Genomic DNA, 24887 nt, shown 5'->3' with positions numbered 1-24887 from the left:
GTGGCTCATAGGGATGCCTCCAGTGATGCTGGGGGGCCTCGAGGAGGGCTGGGCTGCGCAGAGCAGCTTGCCTCTGAGCAGTCCCGCGCGCTCCGTGGTCACGCATCCTGCTCAGCTCAGCCACAAAGCGCTGTGGGATATGGGAGTGGGATGGCTAGGGTTGGGATTCGCCCTCCCTAATTCTTGAAGCTGTGCACCCGCATCTCCTGGGTTGGCCTGGTCGATGGGCAGCAGAATGGGACCAGACTTGGTGTGGAGTCTGGGGATGCTCATGGGGACCTGCAGGAGCTGGTTTGTTCAGAACCTGCCTTGCTGTCGGTTTGCAGCCTGGCAAAGCCCTGGCAGGCTAGGTTTGCTCCCAGATGAAACAAGAGCGGTGCCAAGATGTGGCCAAGGTTTGGAGGGGTTAACAGGCAGAACCTGGAGCTACCAGCCCTGGTGAGCATCAGTCAGTGCCCGCCAGCTCTCAGTCTCCCTCGCCCAGCGGCTGCTCGCAGGTTAATCTCTTGCTGGAGACAAGCTTTGCCTCCTTGTCTTGGACCAGCATGCTGCAGGGGGGTATGCCCAGCGGCTCGGACCCTCGGGGTATTTATCTATGCCTTTACTCCCTAGATTTCCTCGAGGATGAGGAGGAGGAGGAAGAGGAAGGAGTGGACAGCCCTGAGCCCACAGACGCACCTCCCGAAGCCAAGGAGAAGAGCTTTGGGCCGGTACCCGGAGCCAAAGGGAAAGAGGCCCCACCAGTCACTGGGGATTATGGAGACGACCTGGACTATTACAGCTTTCGCCACAAGCAGGGTCAGGCCCGGGACGATGCAGGCATGCCTGGGCGGCCGGGAAGATGGAGCACGTCCCACCAGGCCAGTGCCAGTCCGGCGGCTGTCCTCGAGGACCTCCACGGCGAGGAGGACGTGGGCCCCGCGCTGGAGCCGGTCCATGGGCGGATGCTCAGTTGGTTACCCCAGGATCCCGGCGAGGGCGAGGAGGATGAACTGGGGCTGCTGGCGCCTTCGAAGCATGCTGGGGCCCTGAGCCTCCAACCCCACCTCTCTGTTCCCATCTTTGGTGGCAAAGCCAAAACGCCGGGTCCCAGCAAGGCTGCAGCAACCAGGGAGGACAAAAAACCCCGGAAAGCCCAGGAGAAGGTCTACGTGACCAGGCTGCAGCCAGGGAAGCGCAAAGCCCCGGCCCAGGAGCCAGGCTTCCCTGGCATCTTCCTTTACCCAAAACCTCTGAAGAAAGTCCATCTTCGCTCCAGGACCCCTCAGAAGCATCCCATCGCCTCCAGCAAGTTCCATGCTGTCCCTGGCCGCCGGACCCCCTGGCTCCTGAGCAACTTCTCCAAGGAGAGGGATGCTGCCAGGCGGAAGAGTGCCCGTATGGGTGGCAGGAGGTGGGAACAGCCGTCCAAGCTGGGGACTGAGCAGCGGGCGCTGCCCAGTCTCCTTGCCCTGGGGACTGAAGGGCTCTTCAGTAGGGAGATGCACGAGGACACGACCCCTGCCCCGGGCAGGACAGCGGCCACCACTGATTACAACTCCTCCGAGGCGACCCACTCAGAGGGGACACGGGTGACGTCCTTTCTGAAGATGTCAGAAACGACGGCATCCCAGCAGGAGGAGGGAAAGGGCCAGGAGGAAGAGGAGGAGGAGGAGGAAGAAGAGGTGTCAGACTACAGCTATGAGACTGGGGAGCTGCAGCACAGCTGGCTGGAAGACTCCATCAACTGGCAGAGGACGTTCAGTGTCAGCTCGGTGGACTTTGAGCTCCTGCGCTCCGACTGGAATGACCTGCGCTGCAACGTGTCGGGCAACCTGCAGCTGAGTGAGAGTGAGGTCGTTGATGTGGTGGCACAGTACATGGAGAAGCTCAACGAGAAGAATGGAGGGTAGGGAGGGAGCAGGGTGCGGGCGGGAGGTCGGGGGGATGTGCCTTCATCCAGCTTGGCTCCTTGGGGCCAGGTGAACTGGATGGTGGGTTCAGGCCAACCCCTCGAGCAAGGCAGCTGCAGGGAGCGAAGCTCATGGTGATGGTGCTTTCAAGTGCTTCTCCTTTCCCTGTAGCATCTACACCCTCCTGAGGATCGTCAACGTGGAGAAGCGTCGGGACACGGCCCGGGGGAACCGCTACCTGCTGGAGCTGGAGCTGGCGGAGCGGGGCCAGCGGACGGTGCGGCTCTCCGAGTACGTTTACGTCCTTTTGCACCAGGGCAAGCAGGACGACAGCGCCGAGGCCAACCCCGAAGGGCTGGCCTTGGGGGCCACTGAGCCCCAGCCGAGCACCTGGAGCATCCTCTATGGAAAACCCGTCCTGTGCCGGCCCCTGCGGCTCAGCTGGAAGCAGGACGTCATGGTGCACTTCGTGGTACCTGGTAGGTGAGAGCAGGACGTGTCTCTCCAGGGTCTCTGCTGCTCCCTCTGCCCTCGGCATCCTCTGGTGTGGGGAAGGCAACCCCTTTGCTCCCTGGTTGTATCCTTCAGGCTGGCCCAAGGGGGATGAGCTTCTCTCTTCTCATGAGATGCTGAGGTTATTGCTTCTCATCAGAAAGGGTGTTGGTTTGGTTGGGGAAGGTGGTGTGGTGCTTTTGGGACCCTTATGGTGAGCCTGAGGGACGTTTGTGGCTGTGTCTGGTAGTGAAGAACCAAGCCCGCTGGGTCCAGCAGTTCATCTCGGACATGGCCCACCTGTACGGGGCTACGAAGGACGCCAACTTCAACGTCATCCTGGTGGACTTTGACAGCGACGACATGGATGTTGAGAAAGCCCTACGGGATGCCCGACTGCCCCGGTAACCCACCCTGTGCGAGCTCCGCGTCCCACCCTGCTCCCTCTGAGGCTGCCGAGGGGGGTCTGCGGGGCTCCTCATGGTGGGGACAGGCCATCCTGGTGGTGCTCTCGCAACCTGCCTTTCCTTCCCCAGCCCAGCATGGGTCTCTGCCTCACTGCCCCTTGTCTCCTCCTCGTTTCTGGGGGTTTAAACTTGTTTTCTGCACAGAGGAGTCAGGGATGCAGAATCCTCCTCTGCCTCCGTGGGGGCACCCTCGGCATGAGTTGTAGGCACCCAACCCCCTTCTGAGAAGGTCCCTTCTCCTCACTGATGGTCCCTGTCCCCCTCTTGGCCGTGTCCCTTTCCATCACCAGCACTAACTACCCTGTCGTCTCTCCTCAGCTACCAGTATCTGCGGCGCACGGGGAACTTTGAGCGCTCGGCTGGGCTGCAGGCTGGTGTGGACATGGTCGAGGTGAGCTGGGGGAGAGGAACCAGCTCTCGCCTTGGCTTCTCTCCCAGAACTGTTTTGCCCTGATCCTCTCACTTGTGTCTGTCCCCTCCCATAGGACGGGCACAGTATCGTGTTCCTCTGCGACCTGCACATCCATTTCCCTCCCAATATCCTGGACAGCATCCGGAAGCACTGCGTGGAGGGGAAGCTGGCCTACGCGCCCATCGTCATGAGGCTGAGCTGTGGCAGCTCCCCACGGGAGCCCAACGGTAAGCGGGGTCCCCTCTGCCGTGACACCTTTCCAGCTGGAAAACGTCCACCGCCTGCCCGAGGGGAGCTGTGCCGCTGGGTTTGGGTTACAGCCGGGCTTGGATGCACAGGGAGGATGGGTTTGTTTTTGCTCCGGCAAGATGGGATTCAAACCCAAGGGTGCTCGAGGCATGCGGGGCGAGATGCCCCCCCCCAGAACGGGGCTGTCACCTGGTGCACCCCCGCAGGAGGTGGCAGTGATGGGGACAGAGCTGTGGTGGGAAGAGAGGTTGGGACAGGGTGTTCCTGGGGTTCCCAGGTAGCAGGGAGAGTACGGACGTGATGGCCTGGGGATTTGGGGTCCCCCCGCACCCCTCGCCTCATTGCTGGCCCCCTCCTCCAGGCTACTGGGAGGTGAACGGCTTTGGCCTCTTTGGCATCTACAAGTCGGACTTCGACCGCGTGGGAGGGATGAACACGGAGGAGTTCAGAGACCGCTGGGGCGGGGAGGACTGGGAGCTCCTGGACAGGTGAGGCTGGGGGTCCTGGCAGCCCCTAACCCCCCACCGGGGCAGGGCTGGCCATGCGGATTTGGGCACATCGCCTGGGAAACCCGCTCTCTTCTCCATCCGGCTGGCTAAAGGCCGGGGCGATGTGGCAGAGAAGGGGCAAAACCTCCCTTTGGGAGGGCCGCGTCCGTCCCCTCCCTCCCCTGAGCGGCTGTCCCTCCGTCTGGCTGCAGGGTCCTTCAGAGCGGGCTGGAGGTGGAGCGCTTGCGTCTCAGGAACTTTTACCATTACTACCACTCCAAGCGCGGCATGTGGAACGCCCGCAGCAAGAAGCCACCCAAGGACTAGCGCCCCGAGCCCGGCCTGAAGCCACTGACCCCCCCCTGCACCCGCCGGAGGCAGGCCACCACCGGTGCCCGGTTGTCCCCGACCTCTGCCGACGCACCTCGGTGCCGGCACGGAGGGCACCCGTAAATGAACCGCAGTTATTTTGGGAAGGGGGGAGCGGGGAGGGTGAAAGCGGGCGGTGATTTTTTTCTTAAGGGTCTAATTTCTTAGTCAGAAACGAATTTATTAACTCATTAGTGCCGGGACAATGGGCATCCTGCTGTCGGGAGGGATAAATTCTCCTGGCTGATCCCCAGAGCCGGTGGGTCTCCGGGGACTGTGCTGGGCCAGTGATGCCAGAGGCGGAAAAGTGGTACCCAAGCTTGCAGCCGGCGCTCGCTCTACAGCCCCTTTGCTGGGTTGCCTCCCCCCGCCCCCAAATGCCCAACACCTTGTCCCTGTGCCAGGCTGGAGAGCTGAGCTTTTTGGGGGGGCTGCCGATACCCACAGGAGTGAGCTGGGGGTATGAGCCTGCTGGGGCTGCCCAAACCCTCCTGCTCCCCTCCCCGGGACCTGTGGAGCCACCGTGGAGGCGAAAAAGGGTTCGGCTCTGCCCTGCCGCGTGGGGACATGCCGCTGCGGCCGTATGGGGTGGGGGGCAGAGCCCCTTGGCACGATGGGCTGGCATTGCCTGTGCCTGGGGGGGCTGGGTTGGGATGGGAAAGGGCAGAGCCCAGAGCAGGTATGGGAGCAGGGGGAGAGCAAATGACGTTTCCAAGCTAATTTCTGTGAAATTATGAGGTAGGAAGCTGTTTTCAGGAAGTTTTGTCTGTTTTGGGGTTTTTTTTATTCTTAAAAAATAAAATCAATGTCTTGGCTGGGATTTCCTTCCCCTCCGTCACCCTTGTGCCTTGGCAGGGATGTGGCCCTCGGCTGGGCGTAGCGCACGAAAAGCCAGGCTGGCCTCTGTCCCTCACCGTGCAGGCTAGGAGATGCTTTTGCCCACTTGAAATCACCCCTGCCGTCTGTAACACCCAGGGGGGCTCAGGAAGCCCCGACCCGCCAGCATGTCCTGGAGGAGAGAGGAGCTTGCAGGGAGCACACTGGTGGAAGCACTGGGCTGAGCCTGGCTGGCACCGGGAGGCAAGGTCAGAAATTCCCGCTGGGACTGAGGAGGAGGACGGGTACGGGGCAAGGTTCTGCTCTCTTCGGTGGGAGCGGGCAGCAGCAGCATCGCAAGGGGCCCCTTTGCTGTTTCGTGCAGTGAGGAGGAGGAGGAGGCAGCAGCCGTGTTTTTGATGCCCGGATGCACGCCCGGGCTTGCAGGGAGGTTGCTGAGCCTCCGCCCCACACCTGGGCTCCTCCTGGGGAGCTGCCTGCACCCCACACGCTGCACGGGGGGCTCGCTCCGATGCCCCTGGGGCTGGTGAGCTGAGGGGAGAGCCACGAGCTGCTCTGCTCGCTCCTGCACGCCCTTGCACGCTTGTTTGCTGAGTGGCCGTGTCAGCCCCTGCCCGAGCTCTTTGCTCACCTTTTCCACTTGCACGTGGACGTGCCCGGCTGCACGCAGCACCTCGTGGGCTCCGGCAAACCCGCTTTGCCTCGGGCCTGGCTGCCGTGAGCTCCTTCTGCTCCTCAGCCGGGTCACCCCGTCCCTGCAGCTCCCCTGGGCTGCCACCACTGCGTCCTTGCTGCCCTCCACCATGAGCTTTCAACAACTGTGAGCAGCCCCGGGAGAGGGGAGATAGCCCCCAAGTTCCCCCCCCCCCCCCCAAGTGTTTATTCCCCATCCACATCCCCTGGGCTCTGTCTGAGCATCCGCTGAGTTTTGGGGTGAGGATGGAGGTGGTGGGCTCAGCAACCTGCTTGCCATCAGAAACCAGCCACAATCTGGGGTGCCGAGGGCTTTTTATCCCTAATTTGGTACTTGTGGCCCCAGGATTTGCCGGGAGGGGGACAGTCTCGGCAGGCAGTGGGATTTTCTCTCCATGCTGGCACTGGCGGGCTCCTCTCCTCACCCTGCTGCCTGTTTTTTCCAGCACTTTGGAAGCACTTTGTTGTGGGCGAGGGCTCTGCCCGCTGCACCGGGAGTTGGCCTGTGGGCTGAGAAGTCCCGGGCAGGGCGGGCAGCCCAGCGGTCGCCGGGGCCAGCAGCGGGATCCCTAAAGCTGCCTTTCCTTAGGCACAATTTTTCCAGCAGCTTCCCAGCTGAGAGCCCTCACAAAACCACCGGCATCAGAGTAGGCACCGGGCTCAGCCAAAGCCAGAGCTGCCACTGATGCTGGAAGGGACTGGTGCCACCAGCGCTGTCCCCACTGGGGACACTGGTCCAGCCCTGCTGGGCGGGACAATTTGGAGCCAGCCGATGATGACTGCTTGGGGTAGGGCCAGCAGCAAAACGCCAGAGGGTTTTGCTTCTTGGGTTTTGCTTCTTTGGCAGCGGCTGAGCTGTGGTCATGGGGACCACAGGAAGCCTCTCCCGGGCCAGGCGTTGGAGCCCCAAGTGATGGTGGGGTGCAGGCAGGTCCCCGCTTTTAGAGGAGCAGCCCCGGTGCTGGGGCGAGGCGTTGGCCAGGCGGCTCGCCCTCCCCCGAGGGGATGCTGCAAAGGCGTTGGGGCTTGTTTGGGGTGGCGGAGACGAACCCCAGCCTGGGGCGGCCTCACTGTAGGGCTGCCTGGGCCGTGGGGCCGAGCGAGGTGGCGGTGAAGGGCGAGGGGGAGCACGGGAGCCCACCCAACGCCTCCGGACCGAGAACTGGCAGAGTGTGGCAGCAGCGGCCGGGTGGAGGTGCCTGGGCAGCCTCCTGCCCTACGCTGGGCTTTGCCCAGGGGTCACCTTTCAGCAGCCCCCAGTGAGCGCCGGGTGCGGTGTGGAGCCTGGGCTGCAGTGCCGGTGGAAGCGATGGCCCCCGAACTGGTTTGGCCCGTTTCAAGCGCTCCCTCTTGGCTTATCTGGCTTCAAAGGGCTCCTGCTCCATCCCACGCACACAAACATGCTCCCTGTGAACCCCTGGGGCCTGGGGGAGCCCCCTGCACCCCAAAGACCTGTGCCCCCCTAGCTCTGCCTCCCCTCCATCTTCTCCTTTCAGCAATCCCAAAGCCCTCCTCACTGCACCCATGGGTGCCCTGTGCTGGGGAGGTTCAAGGGGGTACAGTGGAAAGGTCATGTTGGACCATGGCCATGGTGGTGGGGACTGACGGTGATTTTTCTGGAGCACCACGAAGGCAGCTGAGATGTGGCTCTGCTGCCTGGGATGGGGCAGCTGAGACCCCCGGCCACCCTGCTGGCATCTTGGCTGTGCCGAGGCTTTTTGTGGAGCCTCCACAAGCCCCAAAAGCGCAAACTTGGCTGCGAGGGGAGCGGGTTTCGAGCGCACATGCAAAACAACGGCGAAGAGACTGGTTGGGTAAGCTCCCGGGGCGGGCCCGTGCCGCAGCCCCACGCCTGCCGCAGACGGCATCGCCCACCCCGTGCCGGGGCGCCCGGCACCCGTGTGGCACCCAGGGGTGCACCCGCCTGCCCGGGAGGATGCTGCAGGGCAACGGCCCTCCAGGGCCACCCAACAAGGTACGTGCCGGCCGGTCCCGCACCCATCGGCGTGGCTGTCCCCGATGCAGGTCCCCTGGGAACACTGGTGGTACCCACCCTGCCACCAGTCCCCATGCACCCAGTGGAAAGGGACAGCGCAGATGCTGGATCCAGCAGCTGCCTGCTCTTGGCCAACTTTGGCCAAGAGGCTTTTTTTCCTCATCTCTTCGTGCCTCGGTTTCCCCAGCATGGCTCTTGGCACACGTGCGTCGTGGCCAGGCTCCGTGGTGCTGTGTCGGCCACTCCCTGCTTGAAACGCCGATGGCACCAGCAGCCACAGGCTTCCCCGGGGACCCGGTTTTGGGGAACAGGCACTTGGTGCTCAGGGGGTGGGAGAGGACAACGCGCGCCCGGGAGCTGGGGTCTCCCTGGGGATGTGGCTCTGTCACTCCACAGAGGAAGGGATATGGGTGCCTCTAGGCTGGGGAATCATTCATCGCTTTAGGGACTCCCAGACCAAGTTATTTAACCCTGTATCACCCTGAATGTGGCTGGATCCCCTCGGGAATCCCCTACTTTTGCTCCAAATCTGAGGGGTTTTTTTTCTGCTGCTTTGCTGCTTTTTAAGCATCCCAGCGCATCCCTGCTCCCGTCCAACACTTCCCCTATTAACAAGCCACTTTACGAGGCGAGCGCTGCTGGTTTCAGCTTCAAACCTGCTGCAACCCGCCCCCCCCCCCAAACTCCCCCCATGACCCCCCAGTTTCCATCTTTAAGCTGCAGGGCAGTGTCACACCAGGGGGGTGGGAGCTTGGAACGGAGGCAGAGCCTGGGTGAGTGGGGCTGCCAGTGGGCTCGGGGCCATCCCCGGGAGCCCCTCCATCCCCTGGGGACGGAGGGGCTCCTGGGGCCGTCCTCAAGACCCTCAGAGTCTGGCACGGGGATGGCGGGCAAGCATCGGCTTGCATGGGGAACGAACCACCCTCCCCGCCTGCTCCCGGGGGGGAACCCGTGATTCATCCAGGCTCGGAGGGTTGGGAGCGCCCCGCTGAGCTCTGCCAAACTCGGTGCACCCGCCGACGCTCCCCGTGTGGGTGGTGCTGAGTTGGGAGAAGAGGGGGGGCCTTGGGGTTATCCCTGGATGCTGTACCCCAAAAGGGTCAGGTTTGACCCCTCAGCAAAAGGGGGGATTCCCAGTAAACCCATAGAGTCCCTGGACACCCCCGCCAGAGCTGGGGAGGTGGGTCCACCATCCCCATCGGTCTCCATCGGGTGGCACCGGGGTTTACAGCCCACTGGGGTTTGGGGAGGCCATCAAAGTAGGGGCCATCACCCCAAAACACTTGCCCGCAGCTCTTGCAACCCTGCCCCGGCATCAGCCGCTGCTCCTGCTGACGGCGGCGCATTCCTCCGGGACAGCCGCCCTTTTCACCCTCCTAACAAAGCACAGAAGCCGTCCCGGTGTTGTCATCAACGTCCCGGTGTTGTCATCAACGTCCCGGCGTTGTCATTGCTGGGTGTCGTAAGCACCAGCTGGCAAAGCCCGTAATGCTTCTGCCAGGCGGGTTCGGAGCAGTGACGCCAAGTGCTGAGCCGTGGCTCGCTGTGGAGCCGAGGCCGCGTTGCCACGCTCACCTTCAAACGGCCAAAGCCAGTGCCGGCTTCTCCAGCGGATGCACTGTGCCAGAGCCGATGGGCAAACACCCTATGCCCATGAGCTGGGGCAGAGCCTCACCACCCGGGTGTGGCTGAGGACAGGCACAACTCTGTTCAGGAGTGAGCAGCTCAGTTAGTGAGTCAGGGGCTGAGGGAGAGCGGTGTGAAACAACACTGTGGGGATTTTGGGAGCCGTGCCTGAGCACACCGGGCTGGGGGGGGGGGGGGTATGTGGCGTCCCCACCCCGGCCATGCCGGGGTCGGCCAGGGCGGCTTGGCGGGTGGGGCAAGCCTAATTAGTACCTGTGCGGTGGCAGCGGCTGAGTCACCCCGCGTTCATTACCGTCAGGCCTGCCGGCGCTGAGCCTCCCCTTTTTTTTTTTATTTTATTATTACTGTTGTTCCCCGGCTGATTTGAAAAGCAAAGCAGGGAGGGCCTGGCCAGTAATTACTGCCAATTAGCCCCTGCTCTGGCCCTTTGGCAGGCCAGCCCCCCCCCCACCACCACCACGCCGGAGGGGTTTGCTGGCCCCATATGGTGGTGGGCAGCCTGGGGGGCTGGAGTCGGCTGCCTGGGCGTCCAGGGTTCTGGTGGCTCGGGGGTCTGGGGCATTCTGGGGAGGCTGCCTGGGGCTCGCTGGTGGGGCCATGGGGGGGTCCGGGGCTGGCTGAGGAGCTTCCCCGGGGCTTTCCAGGGACGTTGCCTGGGGGTCTTGGGTTTGCCTGGAGGGACAATGCAGGGGTCTGGGGCTGAACAGCAGGGCCATGCGGGTCTCTGGGCGTCAGCGGGGAGGCAAATGGGGGTCCGGGGCTCTCCTGGGAGACCATTTGGGGGTCTGGGGCTCTCCTGGGAGGCAAATGGGGGTCCGGGTCTCGCCAGAGGGAAAATGTGAGGGTCTGGGGCTCGCTGGTGGGGCTGCCCAGGGGTCTGGGGGGTCCACAGGGAGGCTGCCTGGGGTGGGTGTCTGTCTCTCATGGCTGGGGCCGCAGGTACGACCACCCGGGACCCCCCCCCCCTGCCCCGCCGTGGGTGTCCGCCTCCCTCGCGCCCTCGTCCCTGCGAGGTCAGTCCCGGGCACCTCCACCTGCGGCGGTGACGGCGATGGCGGGGGCCCCGCCGTGGTCCCCTCCTTCCCGCTCAGCGGCGGCCGAGGCGTGGCGGCGGCGGGGCGGGCCCGGTGCCTCCCTACGGCTGCGGGGAAGCCGCCGTGCTCACCTGCGCCAGGCGGCCTCGGCCTCCACACCGCCGCCATGCAGGAGACTAACACCTTCTTGCTGTCGGCCCTGCAGCCCGAGGCCGGCGTCTGCTCGCTGGCTTTGCCCTCGGACCGGCAGCTGGACGGCAGGAGCCGGGAGGCGGCCGAGGCCCAGCGGCTGCGCAGCGCCCGTGTCCAGGAGCAAGTCCGCATCCGGATGATGCTGAGGGGGCAAGCGGCCGCCCGCGCCGAGGGCCCTGACCACGCCGACGGCGGCAGAGGTGGGAGAACACCCCCTCCCCCCCCCTACTTCCCGGGCGCACGTGTCAAAACGGGCAGCGGGAGACCCTTGGCCGGCACCGGGTTTCAGCTTGCACCCTAGCTTGGGGCTGGGAGGGGTGTCCCCCACCCAGGCTGAGCACCCCCAGCACCAGGGAATGGGCGGCATGGCCCTAGCATGGGCTTGTTTCACCCCGCTCGGGGGTCGTGCCTCAGTTTCCCCACCTGCCCGCCACGGGGGGGATTGGCGCCGGGGGCGTCCGCAACACGCTTTGGGTTGGCAGGGTGGGGGGGTGAGGTTTTTATTGCCCTGGCTGATCCCTCCTTGTCTCCCCCCCCCCAAGTCTTTGAGCAGCGCCGCTGGCTGGGCTCCAAGCTCCTCCATTTAACGTCTGCGCTTGTGGCCTCCGCCCTGCCGCTTCGCCTGGCACCGGCACAGGGTTTCACCGAGCCCCCCCCAATCCAAAGTGCCGGGGTACCTCGGCAGTGGGGAGAGACCCCCCCTGGCACCCCGAGGGCTGCCCCCGGCACGGGCGTGAGTCACGCTCCCATCACCGCCGGGGCTGGCAGCGTCTTCCCGGTCCCTGCCGGCGGCTCTGGGGCGGTGGCAAGGCGGGAGGACGGCATGGGGTGCAGTGGGGCGGCTGGGTCCCTGCTGGGCTCCTGTCCCCAGGGTGGCGGAGCCAGGACTGGATTTTTGGGGGGATGCCTGGTCTGCCAATCTGGCTATGGCAGAGAGGACCGGGCTTCAGCCACCGCATCCCCCCACCAAGGTGGCAATTAGTCCCCTCGCCGTCGGGGCACGATGAAAGGCGGGGAAGCTGCCGCTCAGTGCTGCCGCCATCTCTCCTGGTCTCCGTTGCCAGCAGGCAGGCGAAGGCAGTGTCCCCCACTCCCTCATTCCCCTCCGCGCTGCCGGCACTGCCGCAGCTCCCGAAGCAGCTCCCCCTGGGATGAGTTGGGGGGGAATCTTTGGTACCCAAGACCTCCCCTTAGGCCCCCCAGTGCTCACATCGATCCCTCTGTCTCTGTCTCGCAGGTGGTCAGTATGGCACAACCCTGCGCTCCTCCTTCAGCTCCCGCTCCCAGAGCAATGGCTTGGACCCCAAAGCCTCGGTATGTACAAGGAGGTTTTGTCTCCCTCCCCACGCTAGTGCCCATCACCGAGGCAGCTGGGGATGCCAGTGGAGACCTAGCTGCTGGCTGTAGCTTTGGTTGTGCCTGGGGAGGCTCTTGGCTCCATCCTATCCTCTCCCCGCTGTGGGGATGGAGGAGGAAGCTTGTGGGCATCCCTTAACCCCCTGCTTTCCCCCTGCAGCTCTATCAGCCGCTGGCCAAGAAGGATTTTGGCACGCTGAAGGGCAGCAGCTGGTCCTCACGCTCAGCGGTGGACCTCACCCCACACAAGCGGATGGCGACCATCAGCAATGGGGGCCTGGCGAAGGGCCGGGGCTACGGCACCGGCTACACCATGTCGCAGGCTGCCAACATCTCACCACGGCCCAGCTCCTTCCACGAGCGCAACTACCGGCCCTGGCAGAACTTCGACACCCTCTCGCTGCACTCCCTGCGGCTGGCCGACGGGCCGCTGCAGCCCACCGCCATCGCAGATGACCGTTATAGCATCATCTCGGAGCAGCTGGACCCTGTGGGTCACCGTTCCCTCTACAAAAGCCAAGGCAACGGCGGCTTCACTCGCTCCTACACCTTTGAGAGGCAGATGAGCACCGGCTCCACCGCCAAGGCTGCCTCCGACTGGCTGGAGGGCGGTGAGGTGACCCAGAGCCGCACTATCCGGGCGCCTGCCATGCGCACGCTCCAGCGCTTCCAGAGCAACAACCGGTCACGGCTTAGCACCGGCTCCTTCGGCAGCATCCAGGCGGCCTCGCAGGCGGGCGGCGGGAGCTCGTACATGGGGATGGTGGAGCACAGCTCCCGCGCCCCCTCCGTGCGCAGCCTGGCTGAGTCCAGCCACCACCTCCAGGACCAGCGTGCCATGGAGATGTACAACGGGCACAGCACGCTGCTCAGCCACCAGTCGGGGGGGTGAGTGCTAATGGGGCTGGGCTGGCAATGGCTTAGTCCTTGTCCCCACCTTAGTCACTTGGCCAACTGAGGGTAAAATTCTCCATCTCTTGCCTGGCGTTACCTTGCTGCAAGGGATGCAGGAGGAGGGGTGAGATGGTGGGCACAGTTTGGCCCTGTAGTGATGGACCGTGGCATGGACTGACCCCCAAGCATGTCCCATATGTGGCCTTAGCTCGTCTCATGGATGCATCCTGAGGTGGGAGAGTAGGAAGATGCTTAATTGGCTGGGTCCCAAGAGGGTGATGGGGAGGGAGATGGATTGATGGGTATCCTCTGAGATGCAGGATGTGGTGGGGTGCAGAGGTAGAGGACTACTGTGGGATGCTTTGCCTGGGATCTTCCTCACTTGCCTGTGGCTTCCAGGTTTGACGACATCGACCTGCCCTCCGCAGTGAAATACCTGATAGCCAGCGACCCCAACCTGCAGGTTCTGGGCGCTGCCTACCTCCAGCACAAATGCTACAGCGACAGCAATGCCAAGAAGCAGGTGAGTGCTGAGGAGCTGAAGGAGAAGGGGCTGTCCCCAGCCCCTCCGCTATGGTGGGGCACCCCGGGGAGGGTGGAGGAGATGGAGGGAGCCCCAGCTGAACGGGAGAGCGGCTGGGTGTTTCAACCTGGCTGGGCTCTCCCCTCCCAGGCCCGCAGCCTCCAGGCCATGCCCAAGCTGGTGAAGCTGTTCAACAGCCCCAACCAGGAGGTGCAGCGCCATGCCACAGGCGCCATGCGCAACCTCATCTACGACAACGCTGAGAACAAGCTGGCGCTGGTGGAGGAGAATGGCATCTATGAGCTCATGCGGACGCTGCGGGAGCCCGACGACGAGCTCCGCAAGAACGTTACAGGTTGGAGATGACGGCGGGGTAGGCAAGGGTCCTCCTCCCCTGGGGGTGGCGTGTGGTGCACCCACCCCATGAGTAAAGCTGGGGCAGTGCTTCACGGGGATGATTTCTTTGCGTCGTTGTTACCTAGTCTGTGCCATGGCTGCTCCTAGCTGAGGGTGGTCGGCGTAAGCCCCCTGGGGAGGTGAGTCAGGGTGGACGTGCTCTCCAGCCATTCCTGGGACTGAAGATCCCCCTCTGCGCAGGGATCCTGTGGAATCTTTCCTCCAGTGACAACCTGAAGGATCGCCTGGCCCGGGACACGCTGGAGCAGCTCACAGACCTGGTCCTGGTCCCCCTCTCTGGGCTGGGGGGCTCGGGTGTCATCCAGCAGAACCCCTCAGAGGCGGAGATCTTCTACAACTCTACAGGCTTCCTCAGGTACCTGCTCTGGGACGGCTCCAGTCTTCCCACTGTGGGTAAAATTTTGGGTGGAAGAAGAGACACTATCTGTGCTGTATATGTAGGGAGCAAGGTCTCTAGGGCTCATTTCTGGGGTCCCCATCCCTTGCAGCACTTGTGCATCACGGCAAAGCCCTGGTCAACCCCATGGGAGAGGTATTAGCTGCCCTTCCCGCGGTGGTGCCCAGTGGCAGGAGGGGGAGTGGCTGTGGGGAAGCCCCTTCTCGCCATGATGGACCCACGTTCCCCGTACAGGAATCTCAGCTCTGCCAGCCAGCAGACCCGACAGAAGATGCGTGAGTGCCACGGGCTGGTGGACTCCATGATCCACTACGTGAACAGCTCCCTGGAAGTGGGCAAGTCAGAGGACAAGGTGAGCCCCGGGAACTGGGTGCTGGGAGGGTTTGGGTGCCCTCAGACAGGGTGCTGCTCCCTTCCTCCTGGCGGCCGCCTGGCCATCGTGGTACAAAGGCGTGTCTTGATGCAATGGTGGGAAAACCAGCCTGGCTCCATCTGGGCTTAATGGGCACAGTTGAGGCACTGCTGGTGTCATCAGGGTGACTCTGGCCAGGGAGCCCCATGGGATTGCACCCTAGGGGACATGCCAGCTGGAGATGCCCTGGCAGACAGCACAAGGACTGACACCCTCATGTTCCATCTGCCCCCGGCCCAGAGTGTGGAGAACGCCGTCTGTGTCCTACGCAACCTCTCCTACCGCCTGTACGACGAAATGCCGCCGTCCTCCCTCCAGCGCCTGGAAGGCCACAGGAGGAATAACAGCAGCATGGTGACAGGGGAGCTGGTGGGCTGCTTCAGCCCCCAGAGCAAGAAAGCACGAGAGGTCAGTGGCTGGGAGGTGGTGGGCACCGTGATGGCCGCGTCACCTGGGGCGGGACTGGCACTGGGAAGCAGCTGGCAGTGGACGTGACGCTGGGGCGGAGGTGGATGCTGGCCTCAGCTGATGGGTGGGACATACAGGTGAGCTCAGCGAAGTGTGAATCAGGTGTGTGGGGTGAATCAGGGTGCCAAAACCCCACTTTGCTATGCCGTGGGGCATGACGCAGCTGGGGTGACCTGCCGGGTCCCTGCCAGCCTGGAGCTGCTCAATGGTTGAGGCCAGGCACGCGGGAAAAAGGGGACACCAGCAGCGAGGGATGCCGCAGAGGGGACGTCCCCTGTGAGTCTAACAGTGCCACCCCCATCCCTGCAGCACTACCTGAATGCAGACATCGTCACCTTCACGGAGGTCTCCAAGGATCCTAAGGGCATGGAGTGGCTTTGGAACCCACAGATCGTGGGCATCTACAACCGGCTGCTGCAGCGCTGTGAGCTCAACAAGCACACAACGGAGGCGGCCTCGGGCGCCCTGCAGAACATCACTGCTGGGGACCGCAGGGTGAGGGCACGGGAGGGGAACATCCCCTGGGGCTCGCCCCGTCTTGCCTGGTTGTCCCCACCACCTGGCTAGTCACCAGCCATGCCCAGGGAGGGGATGCACCTCCCTGCAGGTTGGTACCAGCCTTTCCTGGGTGGGGGACATGGCCATCACGCTACTCACCCCACCTGGGCATGGGTCACCCTGACCTGGCCCAGTTGAACAAGAGGAGGAAGATGGGGTGGGAGGAGAAGGCAGCCGGCGGCTTCCAGGTGGGAGTCTCCAAGCGGATGTTTGTCTTGGCAGTGGGCAGGCGTGCTGAGCCGGCTGGCCCTGGAGCAGGAGCGCATCCTGAACCCCGTGCTGGACCGTGTCCGCACTGCCGACCACCACCAGCTACGCTCTCTGACGGGGCTCATCCGCAACCTGTCCCGCCATGCCCGCAACAAGGACGAGATGTGTGAGTGCCAGGGAGGGATGGGCAGGGCTGGGGCTGTGGGCAGGAGCCCGATGGATGCCCTCCACCCTTTTTCCTCCTTGGTCTAGCCTCCAGTTACCTCTAGCCATGTCTCAGCACATTGCTGCCTGCTGCACCCCTGCTCACAGCTGAGCGCGTGGTGGCTGGTCCGTCCCCAGTAACCGAACACCCCCCTCCACGTTGTGCTCTGCCCGCACCCCCACCATCTCACTTGGCTTTGTCCTCATCCCCCAAGTCCTCTCTCAGGTGCTAAGGAGTCTCAGCAGAGGCTCCAGAGAGCAAAGGGCTTGAAGACATCCCTGGTGCAGCCCTGTGGGTCCTTGGCTGGACTCTCTGTCCCCTCATTGCCCGTGGGAGGCTGCAAGGTTCATCCTTAGGCTGCCGCGTGTCCCCTGGCTCTGGCCACCAGCCCTGACATGATGCCCTTGCCCACCAGCAACCAAGGTGGTCAGCCACTTGATTGAGAAGCTGCCGGGGAGCATCGGGGACAAGGCGCCACCCGCCGACGTCATCGTGAACATCATCGCGGTCCTCAACAACTTGGTGGTGGAAAGCCCCATGGCTGCCCGTGACATCGTCTACTTTGATGGCCTCAGGAAGCTCTTCTACATCAAGAAGAGGAGGGACAGGTAGGAGCTCCCTGTCTGCTCTGCTGTCCCAGCTCAGACCTCAGGTCCAGTCCTGCTCTCCCCTTACTCCCCTGGTCCAGCGGGGTGGAAGAGGGCCACAACCAGTCTCCCTTCCCAAGGATAGGCGTTGGGAGTCCCCAGACCAGCTCAGAGTGGCCTCATGGCCACCTTCCAGCCCTTTGCCTCCTCCTCAGGACACCCTGCTATGGGATTGCCCACTGCTGCAGCCACCTTCTTCCCGTCTGGGTGCTTCTCACCTCTCCTGCCAGAACTGCTTGCCACCCTGCCCATTGTGGTGGGCTCCAGCCTTTAGTCTTCTGCCTCTTCCCACCAGTGCTAAGTCCTCATCCCCTCCGGGCCTTTCTGGGCTGGTATCCTCGGGCTGGTGGGCACCATCCCGTGCCCAGCAGTAACCAAAGCTCATTGCATCCTCTCCCTGTCCCAGCTCGGACAACGAGAAGTCCTCCAGAGCAGCAGCCAGCCTCCTTGGCAACATGTGGCAATACACCAAGCTCCACCGGGACTTCAAAATGGTACGTACCACCCTCCAGCACCTTCTTCAGCCAGTGGGATCCTGGGATGGATCCCAACGGTGGATCCCAAGGGAGTTAAGGCCCGGGGCTTCACCCCAGAAAGCCACACCACCCAAATACTTCCAGGCATACAACAGGTCCCAACTCCACGCCTCCCCCTCCTGAAGGGGTGGAAATGTTCCCAGAGCATCATCCCTGTGGTGCCACCTGCACCAGTGGGGTGGGGACAGCCACGTGCCCCATGTGGGGACAGCGTGGCCACGTCGGTGCCGGAGCAGAGCGGGTTTGTGTTCACATTCCCCTTGCCCAGCGAGGCACAGAAAGGGATGTCCTCGGGCAGGAAAGGTGACGGGTGGCCTGTCTCCTTGCAGAAGGGGTTCCGGAAGGAGGACTTCCTTGGCCTGTGAGGACAACCCCGGGAGCCAGACTACCCAGCCCTGACTCTCCCCGCCGGGATGCTCCTTGCTGTTGGCCTTGGCCTGGGGATGCTGCTCACTGCTGGATACCCGCTCCGTAGTGTAGCCCCCGCTGCGTCCCTCACACCTCCCCCTCCACCGGGTCCCCCTTCCCTGGGTGGGGGGACACTTGTCCTCCCTCCTGCTGCAGCCTTAAACCCAGCAACTGCTTTTGGCTCTGTGGCCGGGCCCTGCTGGGACCCCAGTTAGTGGGGGACTGCCCCAGGGCACCCAAGGGTCCTCAGCCCCTGGGGACCCTCTCCGCTCCTGGGGAGCCAGCTGCAAAGCTCAGCTTGTCTCGTGGCTCGGTGGAGGGGCAAGAGCTGCAGGGCTTTGGGGACGCTCCTGCAAAGCAATACTGGTGGGGAGGGGGGCTTCTGGGGGCACCCCGTCCCAGCACCCCAAATCGCAGCGCACCGGGGGCTGGGAGGGTGCTGGTGTGGGGTGCGCCATGGGTTACACACACTCTGCCCTGGTTGGGTGGGGAGGGGGCTTCACATAGCTCAGAGGGTTTGTGGGAGGTCTGAGGTGGCTTCCCAAATTTTTATGGGCTGGCACTGCGGCCGTAAGGAGCTGGGAAACGGTGTCGGTGACACGGTGCTGAGTCCCCTCCTTTGCTGGGTGTGAGGGGGTTGACTGAGGCTGCCCAAGCCCTCGCTTCGAGAAGCCAGGGCACCTCTCTGCCACGCCGTCCCCATCCGTACACCCCGCAGGGACCGTCCCTGTGCAGGCAGAGCCACTGCTGCCGCTCTTTGCTGGCTGCTCTGCCCAGGGCTGGGCCTGGCCGGTGCTGTGTAAGCAGGATCCGGGCAGGGCCAGCCGGCTTGTGTTTGCTGGAAGGCGTCTCCCCGCGGGGTGGGGAGATGCCCTCGGTGCCCGGCGCGGCTGGCGCAGGTGGGGCAGTGGGTCCAAAGCTCTCCCTGCCGAGGCGGTGGCCGGACCGGGGCACGCGGGTGGGCTGTGGGGTGGCTTTGGTCTGCTGGTGGGTTTGGGGCTGGGTGGGGAGACCCTGCGCTTGGGGGGGGGCATGGCACACCCTGTTTAGGAAACAAGGTAGAGTAAGTACAGGGGTGGGAGGGTCGGGGAGACCCGGCGGCGCTGCCAGGAGGGGACGCATCCAGGGCTGGTGTGGTCCCCTCGGTGAGCTGGCACCTGGCGTGGTCCAGGGTGGGGTGTTATGGTGCGTTTGTCTCCCCAGCTCTCTGTGTACAAACTCCCCGAGCGCTGCGTATCCCTGAAATAAAGGCCTTGAACGATGCCCGCCTGCCTCCGTGCTCAGCCAGCATGCGTGAAGGGAGGAGAGCGCCCCGCGGGACACTGGCGTGCGGGTGGGCTCACCCTGCAGTGCCAGCCTGCTCGCCACGTCCGGGTGTTGCTCCGACTCAGCATGGTGGGGATGCTGGCACGGGGATGGGATGCGGCACAGGAACGGGAGACAGCACAATGCTGGCTGCCCTGCTGCCCGTGGTTGGGAGAGACCTGCTGGTGGCACCCACGTTCCCGCAGATGGACAAGACCCACTCGGAGCAGCAGGATTTTATTGCCACAGGGGTTTCCACGTGTGCTGCAGCTGCTCCTGTCAGGCATTTCCCAGCCTCTGGGTCACTGGGACTGGGGCACATTGCTTCTCAGAGAGCATCACCCATCTTGTGATGGGTGAACAACGCTTGTCCATCGTGCAGGAAAAATGTCCCTGCCGCCCATGGCGAGGGAAGGGGGGCCTTCCAAGGGTGCCCAGGCACTACAGGCAAGGGTGTCCCCTGGTGATGGTTTTCCACCATGGAGCATGCTGCCAGAAGGAGACAGCTCCTGTCTTTCCCACCGGGACCTTGGCTTTGGTCCCATCATAAAGCCCAGGCTCCTCTGGCCGTGATCTAGGACTGTGCAGCCCCACGGGGAAGGGGGATGCCGCCTTTGCTGGCCCGCGGCCTTGCTCAGATGTCATCCTCTGTCACCAGGCAGTAGAAGTCTGTGCGGGCGCCATAGTTGCGTGATCCCAGGTCCGAGATGTCGAGCTCAGGTCTCTGGCCGGCCCTCAGCTGTGCATCCTCCATCACGCCAGCAGCTGAAGCCATGGGAGCGCCGGGGCCACCGATGCGGGGAGGCGGGAGGCTTCTGAAAACACACCCTCGAAGGCCTGGAAGGAGCGGGGAGATGGGTTTTAGGTGGTGGGGAAGGGGCTAAACCCAGCTTGCCTGCCACAGGAGGGTGAAGCAAAGCCCAAAGGTGACCTCCAGTGCACATGTCCCCCCCCCCCCCCCCCCCCCCCCAGGAGAAGAAGGAGGGGACAAGGACCTGTACCGAGGTCCCCATCTGGGTGGAGGTCTCCACCGCTGTCCAGGTAGCTGCTGTGCAGGATCAGCATGGGGTCCTTGTCCTCCTGCAGCTGGGTCTGTGGGTCCCCCATGGCCCCCTGGAAGGACACCTTGCGGGGCAGGGCCAGGCACAGCTCTTTCCAGAAGTCCGATGATGGGGTCTGCGTGGGGCAGGAAGGAGACGAGCTGTGCTGGGACCACCACAAAGCCAAGCCCAGCCCTGCACAGGGCTGGGGAAGGCTTTGTGGGGCTCAGCTCGCTCTTCCTAGCGCTGGGAGCTCAGCCAAGGCGAGGGCTGTGTTCCTGGTGTGGCAGTGTGCCCATGCATCGGTGGAGAAACCGGCCTGACCTGCTGAAATGCTCCTGAGGGCTGCAGCTCCCAGCCTGGCCCTGAAATGGCCGGAGCAGCAGCCACAGGCCAAAGCTTCACTCTGAGAGCTGAGGCTTCGTGCTGGTGCTCCGGCTGGGGGAGACCCCAGAATGGCACAAGGCTCCTGATCGCGCAAGTCTGGGGAGCAAGCACCCAGATCTAGGGCTCTTTTGGTTTTTTTTTTTAAATTGCCTCTAAAAGATGAGGGCCTCAACCTGCTTTTTAGGAGCACTGAAGCACAGGGAGCAGCCCCGGAGCGTCACGGGGAGGCTGACATAAAACGGGTCACTGGGGATAGAAAGGGGGGTTGCTGGCAGGGTGGGGTCCTGCTTGGCTCTCACCATGGAGCCGGCTCGCCACACCAGCAAGGTCACCGCGCTCCGGTGCTGCTTCAGTATGCTGATAGCAGGGTGGGTGATCTCCCGGTACTGGCTCTCAAAGACGATGAAGATGGGTTTCTTGGAAAGCTCCAGCAGCCTCCAAAGCCCTTCCCTGCGAGACAGGCACATGGCAGGAGAGCAAAGGACCCACCAGCTCCTCTCCCCCAGGAGCAGGCAGGAGCTGCTCCTACCTGAAGCTGCTGTTGCACCAGTCTTGCTCCAGGTACGCGACGGAGAGGACCACAATGAGACGCCGGCACCGACTCACGTTCATGATCAGGTCGGCTGATGGCTCTGCAGGCGAAGGGATTTCAAGCCCCCAGGTGCTGGTGTTACCCCCCTGCCCAACCCCGCACATGTCTGGTGCCTACCTGAGTTGGGCAGGATGGTTTGCTCATCCAGGAAGAGCTTGTAGCCGTAGCGGTTCTCCAGCTGCGGCTTCACGATGAAGTGGACGAACTTTCGGTCATCTGGGGTGGTGGCGTGGGAGACGTAGGCATCGTACAGCTTCCCGTCTGGGGACAGCCATGGAGAAAGGGAGGGGTGTAATGCCAGGGAGGGCTCTGCACATGGGCAAGCCCCTGGCCCGGGGAAGGCTTTTCCCAAGGCGGGGGGCACCGCATCTGTGCCCTTCCCCGGTGCCTCACCATTGATCTCCAGCTTGCCGTAGCGATTCCGATACCAGAGGAGCATGCTCAAGCGGCATCGGACATAGAGCCCGGCCAGAAGCACCAGGAGCGCCAGGACCAGGAGGGCTGCCAGCACTGCAGGCACATGCCCTGCCACCTCTGTAAGGACAGGGAAGGGCACGGTGAGTGTGACTGGTGATCCCTGGACCAGGTTTTCTGGGTTTGGTGTAGATTTGCACCCTGTTGCACTGCCCTGGAAGAGGCAGCAATGCTCCTAACACCCGCCTTGATGAGCCCCATGGGACCCCTGTTCCTGCCCTAGGCAAGCAAGCCCTCCTTGGAGGTGCCCCTCCTCTGTCCCCAGCATATCCCTACCCGCTCGCCGCAGGGTAAAGGTGGCCGTGGCATTGCTGACCCAGCAGGCAAACACCCCGAAGTCGGCATCGTGTGTGAGGTTGAGCTTCAGGACGCTGGCGAGGAGCCGCTCCGAGGCATTTTGGGCAAACCTGGGGTGAGATTGGGCCATATGGTGACCCACCCCGACAGACAGACAGACGGATGGACATCTCCCAGAGTGGGCTCCTTACCAGGTGGTGTCCTGGCTGCTCTCGCTGCCCAGCCACTGCCCGTCTTTCATCCAGGCAGGGACAGGCTCACAGCCCTCGGTGGCCGCCCAGCGCACGGTGCAGTTCAGTGCTATCTGGCTCCCCAGCACCAGTTCCAGTGTCTCGTTGGTGGCTGGGATGAGGATTTCGGGGGGCACACTGCAAAGGTCTGGGGGCACAGTAGGAAGGGGGTTTCAGATGGGAAAGCCGATCCAGCTCCCGGCTGGGCGGGCAGCTGTTGTAGCCATCCCGGCTTCCCTGGAAAAACAAGCTCTGCCACGGGGGTCTGGCAGCAAGCGGCGCTTGCAGCTGTTTTTCAACAGGCTGAGCCGGTTTTCGGGGCTGGGACAGACCCTCGCCTGCCCTACGAGGCAAAGTCGGAGCAGCGAGCCGGACCCTGCTATGCCCACCAGTGAGGGGTCCTTCCCAGCTGAAAACAGGTGAAAGTTTTCATTTTGCAGCCTACCTGCCATGGTATGCTCAGGTGCCATGCAGGGGAGCTGCCGGCATCACCAGCGGGCCACCTGCGACAGAAGGGCCCCCACGGCGCGGCGTCTTCCGGGGGACAAAGTCCACTTGCCACTGCCGCAGGGCGGGCTGAGCCTGGAATAGATGAGAAATGGCTCCCTGAGTGCTGGCTGCTCCGGGCCGGTCTGGCACAGGGAGGGGCCCAGCAGTCCCCATTGCTCCCTGCAGCAATTCGGGTTGGGGGGCGGTGGGTGCCACTCTGGGGTAAAGCCAAACCCATGTCCCCGCCACAGTTTGGTGGCCATTGTGTAACCTGCCCTCCCTGCGCAGCGTCAACTCGGAGCCTGGCTTTCCTGACCGTGAATTTAAGGGTGGGAGGTGATTAATGACCAACCGGGGGCTGCAGGATGTTAAAAATGTGGCTTTGGCTCAAACCAGAGGCCAGCGAGGGGAAACGAGCTGCGGTCATAGCTCAACTGCAGGGCGTGCAACACCTCCCTGTGAAACTACAGTGAGCTGCCCCATGGCTGCATTTGGGGGGCCTCAGCGGGACCCCTTCATGCTACCAACTCCTCGTCTTGGCTGCAGTGCTGCTTCCAGCCTGACGTGCCCATTGGAATTGCTAATTAAACAGCAGGGTGGTTTATTTATAGCAACACAGGCTTCCTATCTCATGAACTCTTGTAGCGTTGAGCTAAGCCAAGTGGGTGCAGCACTCCCCTCGCGTCAGGAGGCTCGGCGCATTGCTACCCTGCGGCCGTGCCTGGGGAGAGGCGTTAGCCGCACAACGTGCCATGCGTGCAGGCAAGTGGGGAGTGCAAGGATGGTGCAGGGGGACAAGGGGGACCGGTCCCCGGCCGGCATCGCACAACCGGCAGCAGTGCCGCTGCAATAGCCCCGCGGGAAGAGGGGGACCAGGGAGGACACACTGTGCCCCGCCAATAAATTGCAGCGGTGCAAAGGGGCACCACAGAGCCCAGTGGTGAGGTCGGGCTCCTCCAACCCCAAACACCCGCAGAGCCCCTGGTGCGGGCGGTGTGTCTGCTGGGGCTGATGTGGAAATAAGGACGTCAGGTTGCCAGTGTTTCTGCAAGGCAGCACGACTGTAAACACATCCAGCATAACTGCTGGGGCCAGGAGGGATAGAAATCTCTCTCAGCTGCCTCTTTGCCCCAAAGCTTCATCGCTCTCGATTGCAAACTGGTTTTGGGTAACAGGAGGGCTGCTGAGGTTGGGTTCATCCCTGGAGAAACCGCATCTCTCTGCTGCTGGTGTGAAACGGAAAGCGGGGAGGTCTGCAGCGCTGCTCTGCTGTGAAGAGGGATGGAGGCACGTTGCTCCCCTTCAGCACAGCAGCCCTGGTGCCAGGCATGGGGCGAAACTGTGGGTCAAGGTATGCAAGGGACACTTATAACATGTTCAGCTTGAGCAGCAGGAAAGCGATTTACACCTAAAGTATTAACTGGATTTCTCTGTGGCTGGGAATGGAAGAGCAAGGGATGGAGATGAGGCAGCCCACCTGGTTTTCACGTGGGGAAGGGGATGGGAGACACTACACCAGGGTGGCATGGGGCTTTCTCTGCCTGACAGGGATGCTCTGGCTCTGCTCAGTCCTGCCTGGATGGGTCACTCATAAATGGTTTCGCTCTGATGGTCGGAAATAAGGAAACCCCGATAAGATGCAGACTGATCAGAGAGCTCAGGGAGGCCCTAAATACCTCCCCAGGCCAATGGAGACACACAGCCAGCTGGGTCCCCTTTGCTCTGGGGCATGAAATGGCGATGGATGCCCAAAGGGCAGCCGGGTGTCAGGGCTGCTGACTGCGAGGGAGGGAGGAGCACAGGTTAACGGGCAGCAGCACGCTCCCATTTCCTAGGTCTTGGGGTTGGGGACACCCCGGTTTTGTAGCACTCCAAGTGCAGCAGAGGATCGTGCGGATGCCGTGCGGTGGTAGGCAATGGTTGGGCTGTGGCATCCCCCAGAGCACGGCCACAGGGAAAGTGAGACAGGCAGAGAGGCACAGCAGCAAGGGAGCCGAGGGAGCAAGTGGGGCCAGAGAGCCAGAGGAGAGCAGCAGGGCTTGCAGGGAGAGGGTGAAAGCCTGCTGACCCTGGCCGAGACAGCATCGACGCGGAAAGGGAAGCGGAGGCGAGCTGCATTTACCTTTGGAGCTTCCCCCGGTGCCCTGGCCGCAGGCTTCCTGCCAGTTGCCTCCCTTGTGCACTGCTCGAACAGACTGGACCTGCCAGATCAGTGCTTGTTTTTTTTCTCTCTTTTTTTTTTTTTTTTTTTTAAATTTATTTATTTTTCCCCCT

The 24887-nt window shown here is 63.1% G+C and overlaps 3 protein-coding genes across 6 annotated transcripts in view; 2 read left to right on the top strand and 1 right to left on the bottom strand.

Moving 5' to 3' along the window:
• Positions 1-5187, top strand: part of B4GALNT4 (beta-1,4-N-acetyl-galactosaminyltransferase 4) — a 35137-nt gene extending 29950 nt beyond the window's left edge. For all 3 annotated transcript variants that reach the window (XM_049820839.1, XM_049820837.1, XM_049820836.1), the window contains 7 exons: positions 613-1888; positions 2064-2371; positions 2635-2788; positions 3170-3242; positions 3337-3490; positions 3874-4000; positions 4213-5187. In XM_049820839.1, the coding sequence (XP_049676796.1) occupies positions 613-1888; positions 2064-2371; positions 2635-2788; positions 3170-3242; positions 3337-3490; positions 3874-4000; positions 4213-4327 (2207 nt within the window). In that variant the 3' untranslated portion in view covers positions 4328-5187. The remainder of the gene's footprint in view (positions 1-612; positions 1889-2063; positions 2372-2634; positions 2789-3169; positions 3243-3336; positions 3491-3873; positions 4001-4212) is intronic.
• A 5543-nt stretch (positions 5188-10730) lies between these two features.
• On the top strand, positions 10731-18757 carry PKP3 (plakophilin 3). The gene is made up of 13 exons (XM_049820122.1): positions 10731-10968; positions 12006-12082; positions 12285-13012; positions 13418-13541; positions 13692-13896; positions 14139-14313; positions 14590-14707; positions 15008-15175; positions 15545-15730; positions 16016-16169; positions 16624-16816; positions 17262-17349; positions 17721-18757. The coding sequence occupies exons 1-13, from the start codon at positions 10743-10745 to the stop codon at positions 17754-17756; spliced, it is 2478 nt and encodes an 825-aa protein (XP_049676079.1). The 5' UTR covers positions 10731-10742; the 3' UTR covers positions 17757-18757.
• Positions 18758-19328: 571 nt separating this feature from the next.
• On the bottom strand, positions 19329-24826 carry SIGIRR (single Ig and TIR domain containing). 2 transcript variants are annotated; one of them, XM_049820148.1, is made up of 10 exons: positions 24736-24826; positions 22570-22706; positions 22086-22272; positions 21874-22004; positions 21517-21657; positions 21241-21384; positions 21061-21163; positions 20831-20981; positions 20100-20280; positions 19329-19941 (listed from the first exon to the last, which is right to left on the bottom strand). In XM_049820148.1, the coding sequence occupies exons 2-10, from the start codon at positions 22592-22594 to the stop codon at positions 19739-19741; spliced, it is 1266 nt and encodes a 421-aa protein (XP_049676105.1). In that variant the 5' UTR covers positions 22595-22706; positions 24736-24826; the 3' UTR covers positions 19329-19738. The 2 variants fall into 2 exon arrangements, with proteins under 2 accessions (XP_049676105.1, XP_049676106.1); XM_049820149.1 differs by having other exon boundaries at positions 20106-20280.
• Between the last annotated feature and the right edge of the window lie 61 nt (positions 24827-24887).

The sequence above is a fragment of the Accipiter gentilis genome, chromosome 17, assembly GCF_929443795.1.
Source record: "Accipiter gentilis chromosome 17, bAccGen1.1, whole genome shotgun sequence".
NCBI lineage: Eukaryota > Metazoa > Chordata > Aves > Accipitriformes > Accipitridae > Astur > Astur gentilis.
This window is presented reverse-complemented; position numbering and strand designations above follow the sequence as displayed.

What these genes read in the sequence shown, in the direction of transcription:
- PKP3 (XM_049820122.1), top strand. Translation starts at nt 10,743, where the DNA reads ATGCAGGAGACTAACACCTTCTTGCTGTCGGCCCTGCAGCCCGAGGCC. An exon ending in CCACGCCGACGGCGGCAGAG is followed by an intron (nt 10,969 to 12,005) that starts GTGGGAGAACAC and finishes TCTGTCTCGCAG; the next exon opens with GTGGTCAGTATGGCACAACC. An exon ending in CCGCAACAAGGACGAGATGT is followed by an intron (nt 16,170 to 16,623) that starts GTGAGTGCCAGG and finishes CTTGCCCACCAG; the next exon opens with CAACCAAGGTGGTCAGCCAC.
- SIGIRR (XM_049820148.1), bottom strand. Translation starts at nt 22,594, where the DNA reads ATGGCACCTGAGCATACCATGGCAG. An exon ending in ACCTGAGCATACCATGGCAG is followed by an intron (nt 22,273 to 22,569) that starts GTAGGCTGCAAA and finishes CTGTGCCCCCAG; the next exon opens with ACCTTTGCAGTGTGCCCCCC. An exon ending in AGCAGCCAGGACACCACCTG is followed by an intron (nt 22,005 to 22,085) that starts GTAAGGAGCCCA and finishes ATCTCACCCCAG; the next exon opens with GTTTGCCCAAAATGCCTCGG.